The sequence below is a fragment of the Cuculus canorus genome, chromosome 5, assembly GCF_017976375.1.
Source record: "Cuculus canorus isolate bCucCan1 chromosome 5, bCucCan1.pri, whole genome shotgun sequence".
Classification (NCBI taxonomy): domain Eukaryota; kingdom Metazoa; phylum Chordata; class Aves; order Cuculiformes; family Cuculidae; genus Cuculus; species Cuculus canorus.
Genome location: NC_071405.1, coordinates 30,175,325 through 30,193,493, shown reverse-complemented (window position 1 = coordinate 30,193,493; position 18,169 = coordinate 30,175,325). Strand labels below are relative to the sequence as shown.

Sequence of the window (18,169 nt, the reverse complement as noted above, 5' to 3'; positions counted from 1 at the left end):
TTAATCCTACATTCAATTTATTTTGTTCTGCCCCTGTGTTTTCAGTTGTAGTTCTGCACTTGCAAGACCCCACCAGCCTGAAGAGCTAATCCAGGAGGAGGTATAGGGCTGCCAAGGAAAGGTTGGGTTGATGAGGTAGGTGCCTGTGTTATTTCTTCCTGCTCAAATTATCATCGCTGAATAGCTGACAGCAACTATGAATTATTCTTAGGTTTCCAGCACTGTGGTATCTGGAACTTTCCCCAGCTCCTGAATCTGGTTGCATGTTCCAGCAGCATCACAGTTCCAGGGATTTTCATGGCTTCATCGCCTACTGAATAGTAATGCGTGGGGGTACTGTCGTCAGGGGTATGGAGGACATGTGGGTATGTGATAATATTCAACCTATGTTTCATAAATTAAATGACTTATTCATAAAGAGAATTTGTCACACACCAGGAGCCACGCTGAAGCTGAATGCTGGCTTGATTGCAAACATCCATTTAATGGCTGGATTCACTGCAATCACGGGTATTTTAAACAGATTTCCTTTGGGGTGTGGGCAAGAATTGTCAGGCAGGATGAAAAGATTTTGTCCTCTGTGTCTTCAACTCGCTGGAGGCCCCTGCTCCTCAGCTCCTGCCCATGCTTCTAGCTGGGCTCAGGGAGTCTCCACCAGGGAAGTCTGCTAAGGTTAGATGTGACATTTTTGTACTCTTCATCAGAGAAATGTTGGAGAAAATGAGGGGATTGTTTTATCAGTGTTCTTAGAAGAAAATCACAACTTTTTATATTTTAAGTGGATTGATTTTTTCTTTTTTTTTTTTTTTTTTTTAAAGAGAGAAACCCAAAAACTTTGTTAAAATCCTAGTTCTCCATTGAGTGAACTTTAACTTCGGAGAGTTACCATCCCTGAAATGTAAGCCACAATGTGTTTTCAAACATGCGCTGTTTATTATGGAAGTCATGGCTCCCTGGAGCTGCCACGGATCACCTTTCTCCACAAAAGAATTCTCACAAATATCAGATTGGGGCGGGGGGGGGGGGGAAGAAAAAAAGATGGTAAAATCACAAAGTAGGATTACTTTGATTTAGATATGACGTGTTTCATTTTAATGCCATAAAAGCCAGTTTGCATCTCTTATTTGTGGTTTAAATAAAGGCTAATTCCACTGAAAATGTTATTTGCTGCTTTAGACAGGAGTGTCAAGTAGAATATATCTAAAAGAAAGAACTACTAAGCAGATGTCTGATTAAAGATAAATTAAAATGTCTCATGGCACACCAATTGGATAACATTAAACCAACCTGAGGATACAGTGGATTTAAGTTTAAAATAGAAATGTTAGGAGCAAGACAGCAGTGTTCCCATGCTCATCCTATGTAATTAATCACAGATAAACTCCCTGCCTTCAGACTCAAGGAAACAGAACAGTCAGGACTCAGCATGGATCTCACAGCACCATAAAAATCAGCATCAGCTGAAATTGCATCCCCTGGAGCCATCAGGTAGCACCTGTTGCATTCTTATGCATCTCAACGCCATACAACACGCAGGAAAACCCCAGAAGGAAGGGGTGTCTCACAGGGAGGTGAGAAGGAGGCAGTGTCAGTCCCTCCACGAACCCACCGCCAGGGTAATATATGCCTGGAGAGGTGATTTTCCATGCACGGTGCATGGAAACTCCAGTACTGAATGACATTAAGCATCAGGTTTGCAAGCGCTGCTTTGCCAAAGCTGAGCTCATTGCTTCCAGCCTGGGATACAGAAAATTTCTCTAACCGTGCCACGACTGCCTGCCAGGCACAGTCCTGCAGTGGCAGGTCCCTATCCCAGCTAGGGAGAAACTGGGTTTGACCCCAAGCAATGCTTTTTGCCATCCCAGTGAGGAGCAGCTGCTTTTGAACTGTGAAAGTAAGAGGGAGTCTCACCCTCCAGTTATCTGATCCTTTGCTTTTTGGTAACGTGACGTTTGGGGAAAAAATTGTTTGTTCAGTTGGAGATTACCTCTGCCTCTCATCTTCTCTGCCACATGACCCCGATGTCCTTGCACGGGTTATAGGTTTCCAGTAATGTGAGTTCCTGCTGGGCTCCACAATAGCGTCTCCAGAAAATGTTAAAAAATATGCATTACATTAAAAGGTGAAAGAAGATGAGCCAACTGGCTCACTGCTACGCAAGGCAGGGTACCACCCAGCGCAAAGGGGCCACGCCAAGCAGACAAGCAAGGAAATCCCAAGAGAGAAGCAGTGAGCGTAGAGCCGTCTGGTCTAGGAAAGGCGCAAAGCAAACAGAGAGATGGAAACTGCCATTCATGTAAATCTGAATTTATCTGTGTAGAAGCGTGTGGGACAAAGGACAAGTGCAAGTATTTGCATGACACAGGGCAAAGGTAGACTTGGAGCGGGCTTCGTTCCCCTGTATTAGCTGTATTAGTCATAGGACAAGAGCTGCACAACACCACAAACAACCCTTTGCATTTTCAAACCAAAACACGTAGGTACGTTGGAAAACATATCCAAAATCAGTCCAGAACACACAATCAGTCCAGAATAGGCATTTAATAGGCTAAATGGTGTAATACATCTACAGGACATAGAGTAGTTGAGTATTATGTACAGGTGGCATTTTACAAAATTAGAAAGAACTGAAATAGAGCAATATCCAACAATGTCTAAATCCGTAAAACTTCCTTTCTTCACTACATGAAATATTCTACAAGCTAGACTAGAAAAATATGACTGAATGTCTTTTTTTTTCCTTTTCAGTTTCTACAAAGCTTTTAATCCAGGAAAAAAATACAAAACAACCACCGAGTTTATTAGAGAGACAACACTTGCACACAAACAAATTAAGTGGACATTCATAGACCTGCAAGTTGAATAAATAGGGCTTGTTTGTATAAAACAATTTTTTCTCTATCTTGCTCTCCTATTTTAGGGCCTCTGGCCCATGTTCAGAAACATAAAAATGGGAGGAGGAGTTTGGCTTTGCATGCTCGTTGAACTGAGGCCACACAGTTTTAGGAGAAAGCTTTCATTTTAAGCATCCATTTGCTTCAGGTAAAATACTCAAAGGGCACAGTGTGAAAGGAAAGGGAGAAGTAATTAGGCTGGAAGGAGGAAATCTAGCCTTTCTATATGGGCTGTAGCTTTACGTACAAGGAAGAAAAAAAGCACAGCTACATGGCGTTTTTTCAGGGTGTATGTAGAATTTTGTTGTTTCTTTGGGAAATTTATTTAGGGAAGTGCCACTGGCCTCAGGTGGAAATAGGATAAGGGCTATCCACAGCAGGAAGGGAGGGAGCGTCTGAAAGCAGATAGAGAGCACATAAAATTGGGGGAAGTGTTTGAAACAACTGTTTTTCCTTTTAAAAAGTGAAAAGCAAATTAAGTGATAAGTCTAACGTCATTCCTCATGGAGCTGGGCAGATGCAGATTGAAAGGAAATCACACGGCTAAAAATATGTCGTCATCGTTGTTGTTTTTCCCCCAGAGTTTTGTAAAGCTTCTTGACGGTCAATGCAAAAGCAGCATTAAAGAGCACCTCACATCCTCCTGGCTGGCTTGCCAGCACAGCTTTCTTCCCACTGGGACCAGCTGTAGACAAGTCCAAGATAGGAGCCTCCTCTCACTGCTCATGTGCTACCCAAACATGTAGCTTGAGTTTGCTTTTGCTTCGTTGGCTTTACCAGAAAATTGTCACCAGCGAAGGTGGTGACAGGGATGGCAGCCAGATATAGGAATTGCTCCAAAACCTTCAGTTACCCTGGTGAATTCGGTGCTCTGACCAGAATCCCACTTGTCCAACAAAATAATTCTGTGACAGCATAGGTAAGAGAGTCCATATCAAGAAGGCAAAACCGATTATTACATAGGTCGAGAGAGCAAAGTTTAAGTATCACATTATACTATACTATACTGCTTATAAAATGGGTTCTAGATCCCAAACACCCCAAATAATGAGCTATAGTTTTGTACATAAATTAATGTTGCTTTGAAGTAAAATAGTCTCTTTCCTTTGTATTAAACATTCATTGCACTGAAGTCTTTGTAAGTAAATATATTAAATTTGGTTGCTAAGAAGATATAAACTTATCTTATTAATACATCTGGCCAGTAAATTTTACCCACCATCACACAACTAAAATTTGCTGTTACAGAAATTCATTACTAGAGAAAAGAAAGCACTTGGAAGTCAACTTAAGAGTTAACGCTGGAAGAAATCCTGTTGTTTCATTCCACCTACAGTGAGCAGCTTCTTCTGGCTGCAACATTAATTGGAAGTACAGACCTCATCCAGCCCTACAGAGATGGAGAAAGCATCATCATAACTTGTGGGACACTCATCTCTGACATAGTCAAACCCTTTTGAGTAAATGCATTACTTGCCTCCACCAACATTGTCCAAAGGGTAGAGTTTTGGTCCAAGATTGGTGCTTCTCCTGGGGTGGTGGGAGGGAGTATCTGGGAGGTTCCCATTCAGGAATGGGTTCACCCTTGTCAAAATAGGCCCCAAATCCCAAAGGAAAATCCACTGGAAGCCCGAGGTGTCCAAAGACAGTTGGTCCCACTGTTAGCTCTGGTCTCCAGGAGGTGGCCATGTAACTGAAGCCAAGGGGGCCATGCTGCAGGTGAAGGCACCCCCAGCATGTCGCTCAGGCATGAGGGAAGTGGGTGTGTTTACCACCAACTCATCCCTCCTCCACCACCTCCTACTGCGGGTGGCTTGCGGAGGACCTGGCATGAGGCAAAATTCAGGGCAGGTTTGGGCCATGCTATGGAGCTCCCGTCATCCAACCACAACAACTGCTCAGCTCAGGTCAACAAAGGAATGGTTGGAACTCTGCACCTATGTTATACACAAAACATACTAAAAGTAGAATTGTTACAATTTCTGTTAACAAGATGGGACAAATCCAGCCCTGGTGGAAGTGAGAGCCGTCTCATCGGCTTCAATGGAGAGAAGCGTGCATCACACCATGGCTGGACCTGGACCTGAAGAGCACACAAACAGCATGATTCACTCCACCAAGCCTACAACAGACAGCTGCACTCCACCAACACCAGCAACTAGCTTATCTGCTTTGTCAATGTACAGCAAGAAAGCATTTCTGAAAGGCATCAGCCCTATTGAAAAGGCAGCTTGAGAAAAGGCTGGTTCATCCAAATTTGCACAGGTTATCCAAAGGGAGAGAACTGCTCTGAGCAGCCCTGGGGTGGCAGCCTGGAGGCAATTCTTACACTTGCATCTCTATACAAAAGTTAAAAAATCAAATGGTGACATTATATTACATCTATTGTCCATAATATCACAGTGCTAGTTTTAAATGGCTAAAAACAAGAAAGGTTTTAGATTTAAGACATCCCTCTTGTAAAAACGTAACCTCTTTGTCCTGCTCTTGATACCTGAAAGCAGCCTTGCTTCAGAAAAGCTAAATCCAATGAAATGTGCTAATTGAAATTAGGAGCATTTTTTCCTTGATAAACTTGTATTTCCTAACATATCCTATTGTATCCCAAGGAAAATTTAAACAAATAATATAAATCCCAGCCTGAAAATCAAAATGTTAAAAAGAACAGTTCTAAAGCCCAGATGCTTCTTACCAAGTACTAACTAAATAAAACCCTTGCAGATTTAAAAACAAATTACTTTGACATGTCTTCAGAGTGTGTGAGCTTTCCAACAACATTCACAATGAAGTTTCACTTCTGAGGCCATGGAGTCGCTACTCATCCTCTTCAGTTCTGCTTTCCAGAGTATCTGTACTGTCTTCCACTTCTTGACCTGGATGTGCTAAAGTATCTGCAAACAAATAGTTTGTCAGCATTTATCTCCCCATACAGGTACAACAGCCTTAATTTGATACCCTGCTTTACCAGGCAGATGATCCATCGTGGTACTCAGACTTGACACGAGCAATTCAGTCTACTTGCAAACCAGTAGTTAAACCTGGAGTAGGGTACTCTGAGTGCATCACAGCCTGACTTTACAGGGGATGTCATACCTCAGGATGGGTAGTGAGATGAGGTAATGATCCCTCTCATTAAAAGCAGGACAGCCCCCACAGCGAGAAGGCTACCTGCTGTCTTAGTGAAATCTACTCAAACTCTCACTCCTGAAGACAGAACGAGTCCTTATGTCACTGCACAAAACCAACACAGAGTCCATACTGTGACACCTAGAGGTCAGGTCACAGATTTGGTTCATACTACTTAAACGATCAAACCCTGTGGTTGGCATCACCCAGAAATGCCAAGTGGAATAGCAGGTGATTTGGCACTTCAAGATCAGACCATTTATCACCACCTCTTTGAAGGTTTGAGAAACTGTATCTTGCACCCCAGCCTGTCTGCTCTCTCTGGGCATTTGGGTAGCAAATGTTGGTGCACTGAAATGGAAACTGTGTCACTCTTTAAGGGAAAACAAGAGCACTGAAATGAAAAGAACATAAATAAATACACCAGTTCCACACTGGAGCATTCACTGTGCCAGGTACACTCCAACAAGCTCTTATCTTTAGCCGTATTTACCCTACAGCGACATTACAAGCCATATTTACAAATTTGTGAGCTTCCCCTACATTAATAAACTCCTGGGACACCAAGATGATTTGAAAATGTGCAGCTGTTTCCTTTTAGGTTGGAGATTGGGAGGTAGATATATGCTACTGAACAGGGTTACTGCTTCTTAGAGCGAACTGCTATTGTTGGCCATGCAAGTAGCCAGCACTGAATCTGATGTGGATGTAAATACCATGTGCTCAAAAGCTACAAAGACATTTTCAGTCCACAGAAGTCCCCTTCCAGTACAAGTGTTTCTGCGCAACTTCAAGCACCTACTGCTCTTTGGTACGTGACTAACTTCAATGCAAGGCATAGCCTGAAACTGCAATTTTCCTGTGGGGAAAAAAAGATGAAAATTACTCATTCAGACCTTCCAGATCCATCTGCTGATGCTGCTGCTGGACACAGACTCTTTGGTCACCATGAAGACCCTTGTCTTCTGCTGATTTCAGGTCATCAGGAGGCCAGCGCAGCTCCCCGCTTTCCACCTCCCCCGACTCAGTTGGCTCCACCACGATCGATGGCAGTCTTTTGGACAGCTTGGGGTACTTCTCACGTGAGTCTGGGAAGGCCTGATGAGACACGTGGGTACATGCCTGTCAAAGCCTTTCCCAGGGACAAATATTCAGAGCAACACATTCTGTTTTAGCATCCTTTCTACATCTGACATGCACTCCCATGTTTTCAAAGGTTTGTAGTGATAGGACGAGGGGCAATGGGTATAAACTGGAGAGGGGCAGATTTAGGCTAGATATAAGGAGGAATTATTCATTACGAGGGTGGTCAGGCAGTGACACAGGTTGCCCAGGGAAGTCGTGGATGCCGCATCCCTGAAGGTGTTCAAGGCCAGGTTGGATGGGGCCTTGGGCAGCCTGATCTAGTGGGAGGTGTCCCTGCCCATGGCAGGGGGGTTGGAATTAGATGATCTTTAAGGTCCCTTCCAAACCTAACTACTCTATGATTCTATGTCCACCAACCCCCCCCTTCAAACTGGTACAGGGCAAAAATCCTACAAAGGGAGGATTTCAAAAGCAGTTAAATCCAGCTCCTCTGTGGCCAAGTGTGGGCGTTGAGGGGCTATAGCCTCAGCACACTCTCCTCTACATGTGCTGTTCCTCACTGAGCAAAGAACAGAGCCAGTGTGATCAGCAGACAATTGCCTTGACTTGTGTGATACAACACAAATAGCCAAACTGGAGACTTAGGCAACAAAGTTCATTATGTTGCCAAACACGTGGGCTTTAGTTCTGGTGGGGTTTTAGGATGAAAAGGTTATCACTGTTATGCTAAGCTCTACAGCTGCTGCACCCCTTCCAGCTGCTATTCTTTTACTCGAATGTGATATTCATGTTTTCTTGTAGTGACAGTTATTAAGAAGCCATGATTCTGTGGAGCTATTTTCTGAAATGTGAAAAACTGTATTTTATGATGCATTCATGCAAAACAGGAGGCCTCGAAGATCATCTTTACACAGAGGGCAGTGCCAGCTATTATTTTCATCTGTCACATTGGAGCTGCAGGTCAAACACTGTGCGGTGATTAGAGCTTGAAGCTGAACTAGGTCTTTTTAGAAGGATATTTTTCAAGCGCTTTCTTGTTTTCAACACTGTTAATTCTTTTAAATCTCTCAGGCTAATCTCCTTTGTATATGGTTTTTCCCTGCTTTTGTTTGTTTGTTTGTTTTGTTGTTTTTTTGGGGGGGAAAAATCATTCCAGATCCTCTAGGATGTTAACATAAGACAAACTCTGTAGTTGCTTTACTGAAACCTTATCTCACGGCTTCCCAAATTTCTGTATATATGCACTAACAGGTTGTAAATTTCTCTGTGCTAGCTGACTTTTGGGTTTTGATTCGTTTTGTTTTATTTTATTTGTAACAGTCAAATCAAGGTGCAGTCTAGGGTACCAAGCTAAGGGTTCAGAGCAAGAACCATCCCAGTTTAACTCCAGGCACTGCCACAGGTTTACTGCGTGCCGGTGGGAACCTCCCTACATACCTGCAGCATGTTCACCACTGCATTGGAGTCTCTGGTTAAACTGAGCACTGCTGTGACGTGAGGCAGCCTCAGCATAGCTCCTGCCACGAGCACAGGCAGAAACACAGGATATTCTCTAACCACCACAAAAGTGGGCACATCCCCCAGGACATCGCCAGCAATATGAGGGTGTCCTAACTCCCTGTAGATATTTGCTCCGTGGCTTTTGCAGCCTTTCTTCAACCCAGAGAGCAGCTGCTCTCTCTAAGAGCTTAGGGTTTAGTTGTCCCACCTGAAATCAGAGCTGGCATGGGGAGCCTTGGGAAGGGCAATTCTCTTCCTATGTGTCTGGGAAGCTGCAAGCACATTTTTATCATTGCTCTGATGCCTGTAGTGCGTGTTGCTGGAGACAGGGAACACCCTTACTCTCCATGAAACTGTTGCAGGGATTCATTACTCTGCAAATCTACATGAAGCTGATAAATATTGTATATTATTGTTAATGTTGCAAGGTAAGACAGTCAAGAGGAATTGCCTGTGTGTGTGAGAAAGCCGTTCCAGTGCAACTAGATCAAGTGAATCACTGAAGACAAACCTTTCTAATGCCTCCTTGAGCTACACCCACATGGGTGAAATTCATGCTGATCCAGCAATGCTGCTCATGCTGCCTATCAGAAAAGTTTCCCCCAACTTCCCATTGCACAACCTCCTCCTAAGCTGTTTATAATTTAGAAAGACATTTCCCTGGCAGCTGTCCTGACTGGGAGGAATTTTTAAGAAGTTGCTAATATGATCCTGCTGTTTCCAAACATGAGATGAGGCAAAATATCCTTGGCCAGGGCAGGTTCAATGACACCCCTGAGCAGCAGTGCACTCTTCTTCAGACTCAGCTCCCTCAGCTTCCCAGCTCAGCTGCCAGGAAATAGCCAGAAAACTGTGGGCAAATTGCCTTATCTCTCCCCAGAACTGCACAGGCACGGGACAGCCACCCTGTCCCAAGCCTGCCAGCAACCCTGCATGGTGGATCCAACAAATTTTCTGCTTTTTCTTCTGCTTCCTGAAGCCCTTAGAAATTACACACACTGGTCTAAAAATGTGCTAAGAGACAACTATTACAGCTGCAACAAAATTCAGAAAAGGTACCTGTGCAGCCTCAGCTTGGCTATTTTTATTTGTGTCATTCTCATCTGGTCTCTTCTCACACCAATCACATAATGTTTTTTTTCCACCAGAGTCCTGTATTTACCACGTCCCTCCAAGAATGAGTCAGGACTGGCAGGAAGCAGAGCTGCCTATCGGGCCTCACTGTGTTTTTCTGCGGAAGCTGGAGGGTGTGATGAGTGGGCAGGAGACTGCAGGAAGAGAAGGACTGGTCTCCTGGCCAGAGTGCTTGAAAGTTTCTGGAAGAAACCTACTTCTCCCGCTGAGTCACAGACTTTGTGCTGCCTCTTGAGTTTTTTTTCTTATTTGCTTCAGTTGGCCATCACTAAAACCTGGACGGTATCACCTTCTCCCAGAGAAGTAGGGTAAAGGAGTTAGGGGAAAACCTCTGGAGTGTATGATCAGGGACACCATAGAAAAGTTTTAAGCTCCTTCCAAGACTTAAGAGGGCCTACAGAAAAGCTGAGGAGGGGCTCTTTATCAGGCAGTGCAGAGATAGGACAAGTAATGGTTTTGAGATGAAAGAGGAGAGATTTAGGTTAGATATTAGGAAAATTTTTTTCCTATGAATGTGGTGAGGCACTGGCACAGGATGCTCAGAGAAGCCATGGATGCCCCATCCCTGGAGGTGTTCAAGGCCAGACTGGATGAGGTTTTGAGCAACCTGATCCAGTGGGAGGCGTCCCTGCCCATGGCAGAGGAGTTGAAACTGGAAGATCTCTAGGGTCCCTTCCAACCTAAACCATTCTATGATTCTACAAAAACACAGGTGGAGTCAGAGTTGGCACAGTTTGGACAGCATACACTAATACAATAATGAAAACCTGGGACTCCATGAAAAGAGGAAAGAGAAAGTTGAAAATACGCTCTTTGAGTGAGCAGCATCTATCCTGTGTGGTCAATGAAACCTGGGAAAACCTATGGTACGCTCTTCAATTGCATACAGCCTTTCATTACCCGCACAAGTGATCTGTAAGAAATGTGCAAAATTTCAGTTCTGACTCTCCCGGCCTCTAAATGCTACACTTGAACCTGCAATTCAAGTTTCTGAATCTGCGCACAATAATTCATCTTGTGTTGAGAAGCAACCCAGGTCCTCCAGGACACATTAGATGGTTTGTTCCCAGCAGTGACATTGAGAGTCATGAGGACAGCCACAGAGCACAAACTCGGGCACAGGGGTTGTCACAAGGAGGGCTTGAGGCATCGTGATCTCTCCTGCTGAAAACAGCGCTGCAGGCAGGTACATGAGTGGGTGTCTGAGACCGCCTGGGAACAGAAAATCTCTTGCACCTGCCAGCAAATGGCCTTGACCAGTGCTGCTGCTATGACACCACAGCCATTTACATGAATTACTTCACCATTTCAGAGGGTCTCTTTTCAAAAAAAAAGGGAGCTCTTTCTGAGCCTGAAGAACTTAGTTCATAACAAGGATGACTGTATAGAAGCTGTAGTACAGTACATGATGTAGTATACTGCACGATGCCTTCATCCTGCAGTGGTTGCTCAGATCTGAACTCTTGGTGACAAATACCCTCTTTGCCTGCATCTCTGCAGGAGCACCCCTGCCACTGTACCTTGGAGGCCCAACACGCGACAAAACCCTCCCACCAGAAGTCTTACTTTTAAAAACAAAACCTAAGTAGGATCAAATATGTATTTCAAGGCTTGTTCTTTGCCAGTTATGCTCTGCAATTCAGCATCTACATGTATGATAGTTACTGGTTGTGTTACATTGCTTTTGAAACACTACTCAGAACACTTCCCAGTTTTTGTAAAACCAGTTTTTGTTACCTGGCTTGAAGAGCCTCCTTCTTCTTCGGGAGTCTGGCTGAGTGCAAATTCCTCCATCGCTGGTTCCCGTGTGTTCATCACCTCTGTCATGCTGCGAATATTAAATCAGATTTGGAAAACTCATCTCTGAGCCTTGGCCCTACAGTTAATTTAACAGAAGACTGGATTTTCATTTTTCTTACAATAATTGTGTTACAGATTGTCCTTTCTAAACAGCCCCCCTAAAAAGTGTTTCCTTGGCCCTCCAAGCCAACTGTGCCCCACTTCATGCCACGATGCAGACTAGGGCCTTGGCCCCAGCTGCCCTCCTCCCCACAGCAGAAAGGACCCCCATAGACTGCCAGAGTCATCAGCAGGAAAATATGAGCCCTCCTATGTTACCAGATCATTACTAATATATGAGCTGGTAAGTGGTGTCTGTTGACCAAAAGAAGTTACTCATGGAAATATTAGCCCTGAGTTAAATTTTCATTCTGTTTCTTCATAACGTCTTCAATATTTGCTCTTCTTAGATGTTTATTCCATTTAGTTATGAGCCAGCACTTCTTTTTAAACTGTTAATTTCAGACACACCAGCTGTACTGGTGTCTAAGGGCCAGATTTTCAGTAGCCTTTACTTGCCTGAGTATTCAGAGAAGTGTTAAGCGGGATTTTCAAATGCATCAGGGAAGGTTTGGCACCTAAATCTCATTTACATCAGGGACTTAGGAACCTAATCTGCTTATGGTCCCATTAAGCATTCCCCTGTGCCATTTGGCACCCAAGGCTCTACAGCGCCGGCCCTCATGCTCTCCTTGTTCTGCTGGGCACTTGGCACCTTGGAGCAGAGGGATCAGAGCCAGCTGCAGCGAGCTCAGCACAGCCCATGGCTGGGCAGCTGTGCATTTCTACAGCATTAGGATTTTCCTCACATTTGAGATTTATAGATACAGCATTCTATTGAAAAAACTGAGGATGTCTGGAAACTTCTTAATGCATAGTAAGTGTGTAGGAGAAAACAGAGCCTGAACCACTCTCTTTGATCTATGGACTAAAGGACCCATGTTCATCTTGGATGGGAATACATGTGTTTGGCCCTGGGCATTTCACTCTCCCTAGGTCACTGTCAGGTACAGCAGCTACTGGCTGTCAGAGGCTCCTGCAGCACACAGAACACAGGCATCCTCAATTACACCGTCCTGCCACAATAAGCATCCCTTTAGGCACGACTAATGCTGCCATTAATTCTGGTCCTGCTTCACACACAAAAGCCTTCTTTGTAAAGGCTGCTCCTACTGAGAAATGCACATGAAAACATCTTAAGGATAACTCGTTTCAGGCTTACATTACCAATTACCCCACAAAACTAAATTTTACAATACCTGCAATTACTACAAAACCCTTCACAATGACTTTAATTAGCTGTAGCACAGAGCAGCGTGATATTGCAAAGACTTTCACTCCCACTGCACCATATTTTATAAAGAGCATAGCAGACCCAGGAGACACTTGAGCTCAGCTGTGGGCCAGGACCCAACTCCATGGGCATCTTAGGGAAAAGATCTGAAGCGCCAGCCTTCGACCCAATCAACACTGAATTAAACAGCATGCACACAACAGGAGAGCAGAACCAGGCTCCAAAATGCAGTAGAAGTCTGAACTAAACACTGATCTGTGCGACTCCCAGATCACACAGACTGAATCCTCCCAGAGCCACAGCACAGTAGAAAAGGGATAGATTCTGCCTGCTAGGAAAAGAGATTTGAGCTGCCTGCCCTTGCTTGGATCTGTACCCCTCCCCAGGGATATCACAAACCACCCAATCAGTAAAATACATTTATTTTCTGGACACATGCTTTTATTCCTGCAGCATCTAGTGTGCACCCATGGATGACAACACTGAGAGACTGGTGATGTGGAAATGAGAGACCCTTTCCTAGAGCGGTGACCATGGGCCCAGCTGTGCCAGCTGTTCCTACACCCCAAGACAGTACTTGAAAGGACAGAGCTGTGCCCTTGGACCCTTCCCTGCCCAAAAGCAAAGCAGCACTTGCTCTGTTGCTTTCTCCCTTTGACCACTCCTGGTGCTCATGCAGTTCTTGTCTTTCTTCCCTGGCCTGGTCCTGTTCTCTTGTCTTGGTCCAAGAGAGACTCTTTTGCCCCCCTCCCTCCTGCTGACCCTCCAGTGTTGCCTCTGTGACTGACCCTGCTGGGCCATAGCAGGACCTCACTCCCCCACTCCAGCTCTTTCGGAAGATTTGATTTGCGGGCTTTCACATCACCTGTTAGTCAGACCCAGTCATGAGCCTGGAGGAACACAGGACCCAGGTTCTGACCATGTCCAAGATGAACCTCTTTCTTTTTGGATCCTTTTGGGGATTCAATGCTCCATCCCCAGCTGTCTTGGGTTGCAGAGAAAGGGAAATAAGAAAGTGTGTCTCTGGCTGGAAATAAGGCTTGGGGAGACTAGGGTTCATTAAGTCTTCGGCTTGACTACCACGGAGGGACTACTCACTGCTATGTGTTCTAGGGGTTGGTTCCTGCTAGCCAGCGGCAGACCTCTGCAGTTTCCCACAGCTGACCGGTTTGTTTTAGCAGCCTTTCAATACATACCATGTCTTTAAAACACTTGTGTGTCCTTGTACCATGGGACTTTAGAGATTTACATCTACACATGCACTGTCAAATGTGTCATATGAGCTCAAAGATGTTGTTAAGAAACTCATGAAATTCTATTACCGAGCAATAACAGGCTCCATGCTTACCCAAGACCACATTACACCCTGCAGATCATTTCTAAATGACAAAGACAAATGATTCTGGCTAGGGAAATGGTGACAGTCCGTCAGTGTTACAGCAGATGCCTCAGTGAATCAGCTCCCAAGCTGTTGAAGCCCAGGACATTTCACAAAATCTGTGCAACTTAAGGGTTTGATTGAATAGAATGGCAGAAGTATTGTACTCGATGTGTCTCAGAAAAGAACATGGGGCCATGCAGTTGGCAAAAGAATTAGGCTGTAACTACAACAGATTAATTATTCTTAGCCTCCACTTAGAAATGGTAAAGGAAAACAGAAGAATCTATACGGACTGTAAGAGCAGTGACGCTTCTAACAAGATTAACTAGGTATTTAATGCTAAAAATAACTAGAAGTAAAATAATTGAGAATGCCATTGCAAATCACTTCATCTTAAATTTAGAAATCACCTGTAGGACATCACCAAACTGTTTATAAAGCTACAGAATCTGAAAAGGGGGGTGAGGTGCTGCTCAGGGCTTTTTTACCTATGATACAATTTATGTGCAGGAGAACTTTTACTTTTCAGACAGTTTTGATGGAAAAAATATTGAGCCACTTTCACTGCTGCTTTTATGTGAGAAGTACTTACAACAGAAAAGCAACTGATACCAGCATGTTATTATAAGAACTGTATCTCTTTTAAATTTGGTCTTGCATTCATTTTATGTAGGGTAGGTGATGTTATCACCAGTGACATACAGTAGCCATAGTGATGCACAACAAGGCAATAAATAGCATTTACAAACAAAGAATAAACTCTTTTCTGGTAGATGAGTCACCTACACTGAACCTCCAAATTCTTGTAGCAGTGAATTAAGAGATGCATTTACTTCCCCTACGTTTAATTAAGCTCAAATATACCAATTAGGGGGGGAAAGCAAAATACCTTCTGTGCAACTACTACATTTAGAGAAGAGTATCTTAAATGCAACTGCTACTGTTGGAGGACCATGCTATCCTGATCTTTTCCCTGGGGCAGAGAGCAAATACACAGCCGGCTTTCTGCTGTTGGTGATGGCACTAACAAGGTCAGCAGCATACAGAGCAAGATATAGGTTGACAAGTGCTAAACCACTTACCATGAAAAAGTGCTCAGAAAGAGTACGTACATTTTTATTTTAGTCTTTGAACAGAGGGCAAAACTGAACTGTAAAATTCCTAGTGGCAAAACAGTATTTGATTGAGGACTAGCTTCACGATCGAAAACCATGCAGCACTTAGGAGGCTATGGAAAACAGGCAAGTTGTGAGATGTAAGCAAAGATTTCCCAGGCAAATCCACATTTTATGGGACAGGCTGGGCTATGGTTGGGAGCAGGCGCTACCTGAAGCAAGAATCAGCCTGGAGGACTCTCAGACAGGCACTGTACAGAGGCCTGATCCTGTTCTCACCTCACCAAGCAGGATGGTGGGCAGCAAAGGGGATGTCCAGCCAGAGGACAAGACTCTGGGGGAATACATGACGAGTACAGCGCAATGAAGGAAAAGCGTATGTTACCTTCAATCACATCAACGGATGTCACTTCAGAAAACTGTCCTTACTGCAGATGTTCACGTCGTTGCTGAAATGTTGTGCAAACTCTGTCAAATCCTAAAAGTACCTGAAGGAGACAATACGACAGGAGTCAGAGCATGCAACCAAAACAACACTGGCAGCAACCGGTGTGAAAGCACATTACTGAAAACTTGCTGCAGAAACTCCTACTGTGAAGGTCCATTGAATTTTCTACACCAGATGGGCTTTAATCTTGCTAAGGATGCAGCTTGTAGTGTATTACTGAGGTAAGTAATGTTCCAAACCCACCCAAAGCTCTTAGCTGAAATACCTTGCAATCTGACTCTTTTTGTGATGGCAAACTGTATTCCCAGTGTAAGCTACGTAAAGCCTGCTGAAAGTGGGACACCCTGAAATTCTTCCATGCAAGAATTTTGATGATTTAGAAAATAAGAAAATAAAAAAGTACACCCTTATTTGGCAAGATCAGCGTGCTTACTGAGGCACAGTTCAAAACATTGAAGAATGAGATTCCTGCTGAAGAAGCCACTGGTCAAGACACAAAGGAGACAAATTAGGCTGAAAGAAGTATAACTTAGAATGACATTACTCCACATGTCTTACAGATGTCACAAGTAAAGTGATTTTTGAAAAGGTCTACTCCAAAGTGAAGGTAATATTTTGAATGGTATCAGGATGGAGGAGTCTGGTGAGCAGAGGTGAGGATCCCACCAGTTCAAAGAGTGATTCACTAATTTCTTATGGTTACTCTGTCAGAAAGTCTCAGCTGAAGAGCTTGAGAAGTTACAGTGCTGAAATACAGTCAGTATCTCAGCCAAAAATGATTTTCTGAGAAATTTGTTTAGTCCTACAGCATGCCAAATATGTATTCATGCCAGCCACAGCTATTTCCTTGGATGGCAAAAAGGTGTTTTCAGTGAAGTGAATGACACTAGTGTATATATTTTATATCGTCCAGTGACTTGGACTCCAGCCCAAGTGATTAAACAAATCTACCTGCTCTGGAGGCCTTCCTACCAAGATTTATAACACTGGATTAACTGCACACTGATTTTATTCAAAAACAGTGACAGAGGAAAAATTGTATGCTGCATTCTGCAGTTTCTTCTTATGCCACAGGCTATGCTTACTGCAAAGCAGGGAAGCTGGAAATCACATCTCCATCCCAAGGATTCAGTTCAGAAGGTTTAATTCTTGTCTGGCAATTTTCCTTCCTAACCAGTGATCAAACCAACTTCAGAGAAGTTAATGTTTTGTCCCTTAAAAATTCATTACTACATTCACTGCTTGTCCCTTGTATGGAAATCAGAGAGCATCCGATACCATGTTATCCAATACTCTAATTTTTTTTACCCCACTACACATTACAAGATCACTGCTATTAAACCCATGAAAATTCAGCAAGAACTCATCTACCTTCAATCTCACCTTTAGAAAAGACTGGATGTAATAAGAACAGTTATTACACTAAGTCACCCCTCAGTGAGAGACCAAATGGCATAAGAGATAGTGAACCAGGTACCACACGGCCACTGGTTGGAATCCAAGCCAGGCCACTTGCTATTAAGAGTATCTTCAGATGACTGGTTAGTGGGATATCAGAATCCACACAGTACTGAATGAATTAAAACCACTTTCATTACTTTTCCAGTCTCAGCAAAGAACTTCTGGCTTGAACTGACCCAAGATCAATCTCTTCTCCAAAGTTCTGGGAAACTCAGTACTACAGTGGTTTAAGAGGGGACATCAGACCCTGGGACTCAGCAGCTGAAAGCTGTAATTGAATAGGAAATCATTTGAGGACAGAAGTGTAGAAGAACTCCTTCCCCGAGCCCCACAAAGCCATACTTAAAAACAGAAAAACTTCTTCTAGCCAAGATTGTTGAAGACTTCCGTGTTTCCAGTGTGAAAAGCTACTGGAATATATTTCTCTAAAGAGGAAATACTCACTTCATCTACCTAATAGTTGAGATTATCTTCTTTGTCTGACACTAGAGGAAACATAAACTAATACCCTTCCTTCTACAATACTGTTTAATCTTTTAAAAACAAGGCGCAGCTACTGAGACCATGTAGCGAGGCTTAACTGCAATGGAAACAGCCTGGAAATCACGCTAGTAAAGCCTGTCTCTGCTTATCTCTTCTTGTCTCTTCTTACTTTTACCTAGCTTTGCTGGTTAGTCCAGCCTGCAACCCACGTGCTCAATGTGCTCTCTCCCAATCTACCCCTCTTCCATTTCCCAAATTTACCTGCCCTCCTTTGCCTCAGTTTGATAATCATCATCTTGTCCGGCTCCAGGAGTACCAACACAGCTGAACAGCCTCTCTTGCTTTACCTCTCTTAGAGAAACCCAAAACCCACAAATGACCTGAAGTGGATCAGCTTGTGCAATAATC

General features: G+C 43.8%; 1 protein-coding gene across 1 annotated transcript; it reads right to left on the bottom strand.

Moving 5' to 3' along the window:
- Positions 1 to 2,401: 2,401 nt before the first annotated feature.
- On the bottom strand, positions 2,402 to 15,857 carry LBHD2 (LBH domain containing 2). The gene is made up of 4 exons (XM_054068803.1): positions 15,755 to 15,857; positions 11,478 to 11,568; positions 6,917 to 7,118; positions 2,402 to 5,785 (listed from the first exon to the last, which is right to left on the bottom strand). The coding sequence occupies exons 2-4, from the start codon at positions 11,565 to 11,567 to the stop codon at positions 5,709 to 5,711; spliced, it is 369 nt and encodes a 122-aa protein (XP_053924778.1). The 5' UTR covers position 11,568; positions 15,755 to 15,857; the 3' UTR covers positions 2,402 to 5,708.
- Between the last annotated feature and the right edge of the window lie 2,312 nt (positions 15,858 to 18,169).

What these genes read in the sequence shown, in the direction of transcription:
- LBHD2 (XM_054068803.1), bottom strand. Translation starts at nt 11,567, where the DNA reads ATGACAGAGGTGATGAACACACGGGAACCAGCGATGGAGGAATTTGCA. An exon ending in AAGGAGGCTCTTCAAGCCAG is followed by an intron (nt 7,119 to 11,477) that starts GTAACAAAAACT and finishes GTGTCTCATCAG; the next exon opens with GCCTTCCCAGACTCACGTGA. An exon ending in TCAGCAGATGGATCTGGAAG is followed by an intron (nt 5,786 to 6,916) that starts GTCTGAATGAGT and finishes ATTTGTTTGCAG; the next exon opens with ATACTTTAGCACATCCAGGT.